The sequence below is a fragment of the Colletes latitarsis genome, chromosome 11 (genome assembly GCF_051014445.1).
Source record: "Colletes latitarsis isolate SP2378_abdomen chromosome 11, iyColLati1, whole genome shotgun sequence".
Classification (NCBI taxonomy): domain Eukaryota; kingdom Metazoa; phylum Arthropoda; class Insecta; order Hymenoptera; family Colletidae; genus Colletes; species Colletes latitarsis.
In genome coordinates this window covers 13,501,350-13,513,703 of record NC_135144.1, presented here as the reverse complement: position 1 = coordinate 13,513,703, position 12,354 = coordinate 13,501,350, and the positions used below count along the sequence as shown (strand labels likewise).

General features: G+C 31.0%; 2 protein-coding genes across 2 annotated transcripts; one reads left to right on the top strand and one right to left on the bottom strand.

Moving 5' to 3' along the window:
* Positions 1 to 627: 627 nt before the first annotated feature.
* Positions 628 to 5,865, top strand: Mfs10 (major facilitator superfamily transporter 10). The gene is made up of 7 exons (XM_076778878.1): positions 628 to 1,166; positions 2,373 to 2,593; positions 3,036 to 3,272; positions 3,337 to 3,424; positions 3,487 to 3,707; positions 3,787 to 4,317; positions 4,387 to 5,865. The coding sequence occupies exons 1-7, from the start codon at positions 1,097 to 1,099 to the stop codon at positions 4,504 to 4,506; spliced, it is 1,488 nt and encodes a 495-aa protein (XP_076634993.1). The 5' UTR covers positions 628 to 1,096; the 3' UTR covers positions 4,507 to 5,865.
* Positions 5,866 to 5,941: 76 nt separating this feature from the next.
* On the bottom strand, positions 5,942 to 11,532 carry LOC143348553 (uncharacterized). The gene is made up of 10 exons (XM_076778877.1): positions 11,391 to 11,532; positions 10,761 to 10,982; positions 10,021 to 10,517; positions 9,760 to 9,934; positions 9,232 to 9,567; positions 8,954 to 9,159; positions 8,179 to 8,425; positions 7,555 to 7,785; positions 7,220 to 7,471; positions 5,942 to 7,158 (listed from the first exon to the last, which is right to left on the bottom strand). Exons 1-10 carry the CDS (start codon positions 11,490 to 11,492, stop codon positions 6,931 to 6,933), a joined length of 2,496 nt encoding a protein of 831 aa, XP_076634992.1. The 5' UTR covers positions 11,493 to 11,532; the 3' UTR covers positions 5,942 to 6,930.
* Positions 11,533 to 12,354: the final 822 nt, after the last annotated feature.

Here is a 12,354-nt window from a genome sequence, read left to right as displayed (position 1 = left end):
AGCGAATCTTCTATTTCAATTGTTTCCACTATAATGAAAGAAGTGATGGAAAAATATTTTAATTTAAGCTATTTCGAAAATTAAATATTTCAAACGATTTAAACTCGAAACGAAGATGACGCTGCGTTTGCGTGCGCCATTGATTATGAACAATGTCAAACCATTTATCCAGCTTTGTATTAAGTATTTTACGTCAGAGAAATAATTTGCATAAGAGTAAAATATTTGCTTCGAGATTTATTTATACATATAGCAAACACAGAAAAATCAAACGAGAAAAGTATGTATATGTATACACATTCTGTAAATTTAAAACAAAATCACTAATAATAATATAAATATTGAATTTGGAAAGCATATGATCGAGCCGCAACTACGACTCAGGTTCATACCGTACGAGCATACGCACGGTGAAAGGCTAGAACAAAGAAATTCAAAATGTGGCGACAACAAAAAGGAATCGTTTACTCCTAGAAAATGTTAATATTCCAGTTCACAGATGACAAATAATGTAATTTATTTTTACCTAAAATCTATCAAATCATGTCTGTATCGACAAATTACTCGCGTAAAACCTAAACATTCGGGCATTTACTTATACGTTAGTCATGAATAATAACATGTAATAAAATATGGATATAATAATACACGTGGAAACGTATTTCTATACATGAGAATCAGTATACAGATTAAAATACAGATATATCAACTAAAACAGGACCACTGCTTGAAATTCCATGTCGATTGTTGCGAGGTCAGATTTCAGTTGTCGCCAGAGCGAGAAGGAAAGGATCACACTCGCTTTCTCGATTTCCTGAAATTGCGCGAACCACCACTCGCGTTAGGCGCTAAAGGAAGTTCGTCATTACTAGTACCGCCGTCAATGCACTGATTTATGTTCAATCTGGCTACACTGGTAGCAATACGCCAATGGCGATGACAGCGGACGACGGGCTTCTTTGTATGTCTCGACTTTTAAACAAAATCAATTAATAGTCGTATTACTAGATTGGTATTACAACCGAATGTGTCGAATTCGGACAAAACAAGAATAATCGTGAATGTTTCGGATTCTGTAAAATAACGCATTGACAACATGGAGGTACTGGATCCTAGTGTCTCGAGAGATGACCAACCGCTGTGCATCAACGATTACCTGGAAAAAGGTTTCTCTCTAATGTTCTATCTCTCTGTTCGTTTCACGATATTATTTCTTTCATGCGTGAGAAATGGGTTTTTTTTTTCAATCGCGTTTATCGCCTCCGTTCGCTTGAATTGTTGGAGGCATTGTTTGGAAACAAAAGATTGACTAGACGACGCAGTAGCTCTTCGCGGCACTGTCACCTGTCATCTGTCAAACTCCGTGTGCTTTATTTTTGACGGTTATTTTACGAAAATATACATACGTTCCCGTTACATTTCAAAATTATTGACCGATTGTAATACTTGGCGCGCGAAGATTCGCGATAAACAATAAACGGAACATATAAATAGAATAGACAAATTATAATGATAGATGTTGAAAATGAGAAAGAACCAGAGATTATACAATATATTATCAGAAGATGTGCCAGGTTAACACAAAACGACTTCGCACATTGTTGGGAGCTGAGGAGTTGGCATGTTTCATTTGCAATAAGGCAACAAAGAGTATAATTAATATTTATAGATAAGGTATTAGAAATAGCAACATTAAATACTTATAAAATATAATGGAATAGCAACCAGGTTTATCATTTATCATAACTCCTTAGCTTCAAACATTATTATGCATTATACATACAATAATGTCTTGGATATTGGTTGACATTCAGAACCAAAATTGACCAAAGTTGAAGGGAGGTAGATCTTCCAGGAAATTCTGCGTGTCTTTTTTTTGGAGAGGATGAGTGAGAAAAAGATGCATAACATAGCATATCGATACATTGCAAGCTTAAAAACATAAACATACTTATCCAGAGACAAGCATGAACTAGTTCTAAAAATTGATGGGGATAGCAACCAGCCAATTTCCAAGACCATACTGTATAATGAACAGTATTAGTAAACTATAAATATATGGAACAAAAATATATACTCTAGTATAACCATTGAAAAGTTAACTAGTTAAACTAGATCATAATTAATTGATAATAATAGATGAAGTCATGTATGTGTAGCAATAGATTTAACATTATAAAAAATGCAAACATTAGATTAACTTATTACATAAGCAATGCAAAACCCGTTATGCTCTTACAATAATTGTATTAATTGATTCAATTGCAAAATAATAAAATACAATAGAATTTTTATGTATATCAATTGCATTAATTAGTATTGTTATACAAAAAGCAACATATTTATGTGTAATAATGTAATTCTCTTTTCAGTTACCGTGCCAGATAAACCATCAGATACAAAGTCATGCATAAAAGCAAGGTATACATTAGGTTTTTTAGGATTTCTAGGTTTTGCTCTTGTGTATGCTATGAGAGTAAATTTATCCGTGGCTATTATTTCAATGGTTAATCAAACAGCAGGGATACATCATGATGATAATACTACAGATGTTTGTAACAATACAAAATCTAGTAATGGAACATTTATACCAGTAGGTGTTTTGATATTTTTTTAATATCTACTATCTGTATTAATTGTAATATTACAATTACTATTTTACAATATTTTTAATGTTAATTCCTTTAATTTTCATTAATATTCAATTAAATTATTTATTAATATTTTATATTCATTACACGTATTAAGTCACATGACAGTATATATAATACACAATTAAATAATTATTGAATATACATATAATATGTTGCTTTTATTACATTAAATATACAATTAAAGTTTATATACGTGGTATAGCATGTTGTACATGTATAATGTTGACATAGATCAAATGCCTGTATTACTCACATATTTATTATCATATGTATTATTCATGCAAAATTATCACTTTTGATATGTCCTTGTACACGGACGGAACGCGTATTGCACAACCACATTCTTTGTCTTTATCTGGTTGGTTAAATTTTAATTTTTAGAGAGCAAGAAAATTCGATTGGGATGAAAAGACACAAGGTCTTATATTGGGTGCCTTTTTCCTTGGCTATGTAGTTACAAATGTCCCAGGTGGTAGAATGGCAGAAAAATTTGGTGGAAAGCTAATATATGGATTAGGAGTGTTTCTTACTGCTGTACTAACTGTAATTAGCCCTTTTGCCGCGTATGCAGGATTAGTACCGTTTTTAATTGTGCGAGTAGCAGAAGGAGTCACTGAGGTAAATGTTCCTTGTAAAGTAGAAAAAATAATTACATCTGAAATACAATAAATTAACTTTCCAGGGTGTTACATTCCCTGCAATGCATAGTATGCTAGCACACTGGATACCTCCTTTGGAGAGAAATAAATTCGCTGCTGTAGTGTATGCAGGTAATTACTTTTTCATTCACAATATACAATACGTTTAATTTATCATATTTATTTTTACATAGGTGTAAATTTTGGAACTGTTATATCCTTACCAGTAAGCGGGTGGTTATGTTCATTTGAACTTTGGGATGGATGGCCTCTTGCATTTTATTTATTTGGAAGTCTTGGCATTGTGTGGTATGCATTTTGGTTAATTTTTGTATTCGATACACCCGCACAACATCCAAAAATTGACCCCCTTGAAAGAGCATATATCGAAGCTACTGTGGAAAAGAAAGATGAGGTTCATTTTATTTTTGCTACATTAGTAGGATACAAGTTGTTTTATTAATTAAAATTTACTTTGCTTATGTCTAAAACAGGATTACGATATAGAAGTTCCTTGGTTATCAGTATTTACATCCTTACCTATGTGGGCTATAACAATAACGCAATGTGGACAGTCATGGGCATTTTATACTCTTTTGACAGAATTGCCAACGTACATGGACAAAATCTTGCATTTCGATGTGCAACAGTATGCATTTCTTTCAGCATTGCCTTATTTAACTTCTTGGTTAGTCGGACTCGGTATATCAAGCTTCGCAGATGCCCTCCTTGTCCGTCAGTTACTATCTCCTTTAGCATCATTTAAGTTATGGAATACAGTGGGTTCATTAGGACCCAGTCTCAGTTTTCTTGGTGCTATCTGGGCTGGATGCGATTCTACAACTGTAATGATAATGCTTGCTGGCTTAGGGTCTCTGCAAGGTGCAGTTTACGCCGGGAACCAAATGAATCATATTGCTTTAGCACCGCGTTATGCAGGTACACTTTATGGCCTTACGAATACAGCAGCAAATACTTGTGGATTTTTAGCTCCGTATATAATTGGAAAATTAGTTCAGGGACATGTAAGTATAATGAAATTTACAATTTTTCTTACTATTGAGGCTAAAGTTATTATGAGTAAATTGTTACAGGAAACGTTAGCTCGTTGGCATACAGTATTTTGGTTGGCAGCAGGAATAAACATGGCGACCAATTGCTTTTACTTGATCTTTGCATCTGCTACAGAACAACCATGGAGTAAAGGTAGTTGATGACAAAGCTTTATTAGACACGAAATATTTAATATAGAAAACAATTTATCATTAGACTGCATTGCGGTTAGTTCGTTTTAGTTACTAATTATTATGTAATAATTTCTGTCACCTAAGCACAAATTTTTTTTTTCAATTCCAAGTTTATTCCAATATTAATTTTATTAGTACAATTTATTATATTGATTTGCTAAAATAACACCAAATTAGGAATTAAATGTTAAATTTTCATACGCGAGTATTTGTTATAATATTAGCCAAATATTAAATGTACTTTATATATGACATTCCAATGAAACCATTCACATGACAATATAACTTTTGATAATGATGTTTGATTTTTGGTATTTAAATTAATTTTTTAATAATTAGTTCGAAACAAAATTAATGTTATATTGAATCTAGAAATAATTTAATTTATTTTAATATCATGACATATATATATATATATATATAGAAGGTGTAAATTATTGCAAATATTTTTTATATTTATGTGCAAAAAGCATTGAAAATCTATATTTTTGTTTATATGTAAGCGTTTCATATGTAATATGAATGTAACATACAATATAAAACGAAGAAATATGATTTCTAAACAAAAATTTTATATTTTCATTTTATAACAACAAAGAGTGATAAATTTTTTCATTACACTTTTCGTAGTGATAATCAATAATAATATTATATATAAATTTAAAATAAAAATATAATGATACAAATTTCTTCATAGAAAATACAAAGATATCAAGAAAATTAACATACAAAATATCTTAATAAAGATTACTATGTTAATGCAATGCAAACTTTTATAAAACTAATTTTTACGTTCGAATAAAATTGTTATTTTTCATGTAGAAAAACGATTTAATAATCTATACAAAGTCGTTTAATAAAATATAATCTACAGCTATTTATTCGTGTACAATGTTGATTAAAAATTGTGATCATTGCATATCAATTTGTACAATGCGTTATATTTTAAAACAGGAAAATTTGTTACTTTTTGTTGTCTTTTTTTTTATATTTAAGGTATAAACAATTTCACTTACATATAACTGTAATATTTCCTCCTCTTCTTCTTCTTCTCTCTTTTTTCAGTATTCAGTAATTGTTTTCGAGTAGTCAGTTCACTAAGAATAATAATAATAAATACTTCTATTTATATAAAGTTAACCAATTGTATTATTATTATAAGTCAAAGAATTTTACTTTAATTGTCAATTAACTACGGAAGCAATTTAATGTAGGTGATTGTACAAAAGTAGAAGAAAAAGAAGAATAACTATAACTATTATCACTTTTTTGTATTAAAATATGAAACCTCTGTGTGAAAATAAATCGTGTACGTTAAATTAAAAATACTTTATGCTTCGTAAGTTATTCATAGAAATATAAAATTGATAACGTATTTAAATAATATACGAAAGTAAGAACACCTAACTGATATTTATTGATTGTGCTTGCCTTATATTACAATTGCACGATAAACTTGAATATACATATAATAATAATAGTAGCATTTTCATCAATATTTTGGTCTTAATCTCTAGCCAAACATTTTTTGTTAAGCTGTACATCTTTGCAGATTCTTGACATTCGCTGAATTAATTTCATTAATATTACCATCGATATTTCGTCCCTGGCTTTCTGTAACTTCTAACACATATGTCTTCCTTGCTCTTAGTAACATTGCTTTTGCCTTCGTATCTAGGTCGTCCCACAATGATTCAATAGAATTGAGACCCGGTAATTGTGGTGGTCACACCATTCTTTTGAGGATACCAGCTTGTTGCTATTCGTCCAAATATCCGTGACCCGTTATAAATTTTTGAGGTGTGTTTTGGGTCATTGTCTTGGTAAATAAATCGTTGACCCACCAGTCTTTTTCCGACAAAACAGCTCCAAATCATGACACTGCCTCCGCCATGCATAATTGTACGCATAGGCACTATACACTCTTCCATCGTTCGTTCAACACTTTGACGGCAAATGTTCCTTTTGGAACCGAAATCTAGTATAAAAAATTAGACATACGATTTAAAAAAAAAAAGTTAACCTCTATATCTCTTCTATGTCTCCACTTGCAAACTTTTTATATCGTATTGTGTACTTTCTTAAACCCTGCAACTAATGTAAGTAACATTTTCTCGCATTGTTTGCAATAATTAAGATATTTAATCATAAATTATTACAATTGTTTAATTTAATTTTAATTTCTGGCCAATTCAACCCAAACATTTTCACAGCACATGAGGATTAATATACGCATGTATGTACATACAAGTACACGTAAATGTCATTTATTTTTTTTTATAAAAAAAAATATATTTCAAAAACAGTTCGAATAAAAATTTTTTTGCAATATTGCTATCAAAATATGGTTTGATATTCTCAATATATGATTTAGAGTAAAGATGTAATATGTTAGCTTTTGTTTAAATCCTCCTTTTTCTTGGCAGTAAGCTCAAAAATCATATCCCGCATGCGGCTTAAATTCGTCAGTTCTTCTCTCATTTTCTTAAGACTTTCCTCTTTTTCTGCAATACTCTCTTCATACGTATGCACTAATTGTGACAATTGTTGAGTTTTTTGTTGAAGTGCAGAAATGTTCTTTTGATTGGATTGAATTTCCGCGTCTTTCAATTCTATTACCTGTTTAATACCGATCATAAATTAACAACTCTCTCTTAATAATACATTTATACAAACCTACCTGATCCCTTTTATTAAGTTCTTCTTGCATTTTATGGAGGATTTTGTTCAACTCGTCATTCTTATTAGCCATTTCTATAGTTCTTGCATCCGCATTTTTACATTCAACTTCCAACTCTTTTATTTTTTTATTTAATTCTTCGATCCTACTAATACTGGTTTCTAGTTCGTGCTTATATTGTGCAAGTACTATGTTTAAGTGATCAATACTGGCAGACTTTTCTGCTACTATTTTTTTCAATACGTCGATTTCCTATAAATGCGATTTTTAATTCAGTTTCAATATAAATTTCTTTTTTTCTTTACCGTTTCAAATTCGTTATAAAAAATATAAACCTGTTTCTTAATAGCAACTGCTTTTTTACTCTGTTCTTCTGCTTCAGCGAACTTGACTGCTAACGTAGATTTCACTCCTTCCAAACATTGTTGTGTATCAAACAGCATTTGATGCAATCGAGTCGATTCAGCCACTACTTGTGCAAGTCTGTGTTGTAAACTAGTTCCATGATTGTTTGCTGCCTCTAAACTGGATTGCATAGCCCGTTCAGCGTGTCTCATCGCTGCTAGCTTTCATATTGCAAACCGATAATGAATACGGAACACAGATTGCATTTAGAGTAGGATATATCGTATAAAATAATGATAGTCATTAAATTCTTTTTAATTAAGCAGTCACCGAATCGGGTGACTTTCTTTTTAACCTTGAGTAGGAACCTCGCTTTACATGTATTATTCGGCGAGGAAAACAAACAAAATATATAAAAAATAATCAAGATGCAAAGAATAATCTCATCAATCCATTAGTAATATTTTTACGAAGCCACAATGGAAAAGATAATTTAGGATTATTAGTAATAGATAAAACTCAGAATAAAAATAGAGAAAACGAAAAAACTAGTGGTAATTCTTTGACCACTTCTTCGGTATGAAAAATGGGTATTTATTCAAGGAGTACTGTACCTTGTATTCATACAATTCCATTACTGCAGACGTGGTAATATCACCTAGTTGATTTGTCTCGTAAGCTGTTTCCAATTTTGCTAAAAACGCGTCGAGCCGTTCTTCTTGCGCGAAAGAGAAAAGTGGTGCCATATCGCTGTTTGAAGTGATGGACATCTTACTTCCAAGACTTGTTATCGCACCAGGAGTACTCTGTACCAATATCAGAGGTTCCAATTGCTTCATACATTGTGCCACCGCGCAAACACTTGTCACACAAAATACATGGGATACAATTTGCGTGCAATAGTGAATTTGTCTAGAGTTGACATTAACAAAGGTTTAAATAACATGCTGCCAAAAATATTTGATTTTACAAAGACAGTTTGCAATGGAATTTGTCACTTCTTAACCATTTCTTTTTTGTGAATCTAAACCGAGAATAAAAGGACACGTTCAACCATTTTGTGCCAATACATTATTACTATTATTAATATTTTTACACATGTATTTAAATCGTACGAACTCTTGAACAAGTTATACCCATTTTTTAGAATTCATTAAAAAAATGTGATTGAAATCAGCGGCCGATTTTTGTAATCTATCTTTATTAAGTTGGCGATTAAAAATGCTTTAAAATAAAATATGAAAATATAGTATTAGAATTAGAGAAAAATGTTACATGTATGTTAAAGTGTAATAATGGAAATACAATAATAACATATTTGATTAATAATTTCTATTAATATCATTTTCATGGTGAAACACGCTTTGAATGTATTACAATTAGACTTACCATTCCTGAGGAAATCCTACAGTCGACGTCAATTGTAAAACTTTTTGTTTAACATCTCCATCGCCAGTAAATAGCGCATGTGCCATTGTCATTTGAATCTGTTTTTTTCGACGTAGTTCAGAATATAACGTTAACCAATTTGAATTATGAGCTGCCAAGTCAGCAGTTAAAGCTAATACGTGAATGCATAGATTTGTAGTAGGATTCTGAAAAGTTTAATAATAGAATTGCATCTATCAAGAAGTTACCATTATCATATGGTGAGAAAAAAAGAATACTTGAATAAAATTTTCTGGAAAATCACCAGCAGTACACGTTTCAGAGTCCAACATTGGACTTAATAATTTACGTATTGTATTTTCATTCAAGGACTGCATGACTTTTGCTCTAAGTGGAGCAGTTTTAACCATTTCCTGGAATAATTGCATTAATTCTGCTAGTCTCGTTTCTGTTTCCAAACTCAATTCCTGTATCCCTTGAATGTCGTTGTTTTTTAAATTTATAATGAGCATCAAAACGGAAGCATCCAATTCTGCCAAAACTTCGGCAGATGTTTTAGTACGTCGTGCATCAATTACAGCTACTCTGATCAACGTTAACGCTTTAGAACACACCTAGTTTAAAAATAATTGTTTTTATCAATTTTTCGCAGAACTAACGATTGGGCGTTCACACGAAAGCCCACGACTGGGTCCAAGCAGACCCATGACCATGATGTATATAAACATTTTAATTTAAAATTTTATTATTATTATTTTATCGTACTTTTTATAAATTTCTAATTAAGTTAAAAAATAAAGACATACCTGTTCCACAGGAACCCATGTCATAGCTGTTTTCACGCATAAAGGATACAAGGGTACCAAACTATGTAATTTTAATTTTATTAATGATGATAAAAATTCCATTACAAGAGCGACGCATTCTGGATCCGCGTTGTCTTTTAATGTAACCAATACATCTTCCACATCTTTGTCATAACTAATTTGAAAAAAAAAAGAAAAAAATGTGAAACAGCATTCTATACAAAATGATATAATTAAAATATAAATTATTGAATAACTCACGTTACATATGTAAGTAACACACAGTGAGAATGTTCATTTTGGGAAACATCATTAAAGAAGTCTATGACGTGTCTCAGTAGCAAAACATCCTTTTGTTTCACTGCAGTAATGAGAGTACTGAATGTAACAGCAGCAAAATCCAAGATGTATTTTTCTGAAATGTTTGTATTCGAATGCTCTAGTATAATTAAAAGTTTACAACACTGTACTCTGATGTTAACATTGCAATGTTGCAATTTTAACAATGTTCGTATAAATGTCTTTGTATTTATTGTCCTCATCAAGGTGTACACTGCTGGAAGATTTTTGTAACAAAGATTTACTAATACACCTAATGAAAGTGCAATAATGTCTTCTTCTTTAGACTGTGTAACCCACTGTGTTAATATTGATATTAAATAAGGTAAATGAGTTTCTTGCCAAGAAATTCTTATACCATATGTTAATTCTTGAAGTAACTTTAATACCCGTATTCTTTTCTCGCTTGTTAAATTAGCCTGAAACATATTTATATTTGTAAATAAATATGTCTATATATTTATTTACATTTAGAATTTCAAAAAATTATTTTTAGATTTTTAAAAGTTATTCAACCTTTTAATTTTCTGTCATGAAAATAATACAATAAAAACTCAAAATAATATAGTTTTCTTTTTAAATATTAAATTTATTCATTAATTGTAATAAAAATAAAATTTTATAGTTATATATTTGTTAATATAAGGTAAGTGTATATATACCTCCAATAATCTGGCCAATATAGGTGCAAATTTGTAAATGTGAATGAGAGCTTGTCTTGCAGCAGTATTGCGACAAGCATTTTGTAAAACATCAACCGCACTCCAAATCAAAGTGGTCCTTGATGCCAAAGAATTCATAAGTTCATGTAAACTAACATAGAATTCTGCTGCTATGCTGGTTCCAGGGTCAAATATGCTTAAATCCAATGATACGCTTATTACCTTTCAAACATAAGTTTTTGTTATTAAAAAATAATCCTTATTTTTGCCAGTTTATTCTCATTTTTTCAAATAATGTTGTCAAATCAACATTTGTTACAAACTTTCTATTCAATATATTTGACTATATTTATTAAATTGATAGTAATCTTGTTCCAATTACTTCTTTTAGGTATCTTCTTTATTTGTAAAATATAATAGTAAGATGACATTCTTTGACTGTGTCAGTAATTACTATATAAACTATTAAACTTGTACAACTTCCAATAAACGTAAATCATACAGAATTTTTTATTAATAATAAAAAATATAATGGCAGTGACAATGAGGAGAATCGTAATAACATTAAGAATAATATATTGATAACGTAAGATATAAATTGAAAATACTATACAATTGAGTGAAACTTACACCAAGATTTCGTTGTAACATCGAGGCGGTTGTTTCACTTGGATGTTTAGTGTATTCCAATACAGATGATATAAATGTCCTCATGAGCTGATATTTCTCCATTGTAGTTTGCTCGCGAATAATTTTAAAATTTCGAGCTTCAACAAACGATGTTGGCATTAAAACTAACATAGTATGTGGAGTCAGTGGAGCCTATCGTCTCCCGTACTCGCCACCAGAGGTACCGTTTCTCTCGCAAGCGCTCGACCAACCTTCCATTAATGAATATCCCAGCATTTAAAGCAGGATCTAGTAAGAACGCCTTCCTTTTCCATCTCTTCCACAGAACCTCGCAAGTAAACCGTTTTTCATGAACTGCAATCGCTGTGATTAAAATGCGTATTCCTTTTTCTATAAAAATGTTGGGAAAAAATAAGAATATGTATAAGCAAGGCGTATAATAACATAAATTATTCTTATCGGTGCAATGCATCTGACAATGGTACACGTGCATTATTTGCATTATTTTAATGTGTATAAACACATTCATAAAATTGAGAATAAAAAATATCGTTGCGTCGGAAACCGATATTTGCCGGCCATTTCTAGAACTTATTTTCAAAATTGACCAATCGTAAAAGTCAGTGCTGTTTAGGAGGGAGGATCTAAGATTTTCCTGGAGAAGGGACAAACGCCGAGGAGCACGAGAAGATTCTCGTGGAAGAGTAGATCAACTCTCGAGACAGTAGAACGAACGTCGAAATTATTGAAAACTCCACGGACACCAACCCACCTTTTTATCTCCCTAGACCGCAGATCGGGACGCAACATAGGAATTTGTTAAGTGTTATATAAGTACGCACGCGTGAATGTGTTTGCGCGCGAGAATTTGGTTAGGAGAATGAATGAAGTTGGTTTGTTAAATTTGTACATTTTATATTATCCATTTTATAACGATATTTGTGATTTATGGAATTGTAAATAT

Coding starts and splice junctions, on each gene's coding strand:
- Mfs10 (XM_076778878.1), top strand. CDS start 1,097: ATGGAGGTACTGGATCCTAGTGTCTCGAGAGATGACCAACCGCTGTGC. Junction 3,273..3,336: donor TAGCAGAAGGAGTCACTGAG/GTAAATGTTCCT, acceptor TTAACTTTCCAG/GGTGTTACATTCCCTGCAAT. Junction 3,708..3,786: donor CTGTGGAAAAGAAAGATGAG/GTTCATTTTATT, acceptor TGTCTAAAACAG/GATTACGATATAGAAGTTCC.
- LOC143348553 (XM_076778877.1), bottom strand. CDS start 11,492: ATGGAGAAATATCAGCTCATGAGGACATTTATATCATCTGTATTGGAA. Junction 9,935..10,020: donor GTGTTACTTACATATGTAAC/GTGAGTTATTCA, acceptor TTTTCAAATTAG/TTATGACAAAGATGTGGAAG. Junction 9,568..9,759: donor CATGGGTTCCTGTGGAACAG/GTATGTCTTTAT, acceptor TTTTTAAACTAG/GTGTGTTCTAAAGCGTTAAC.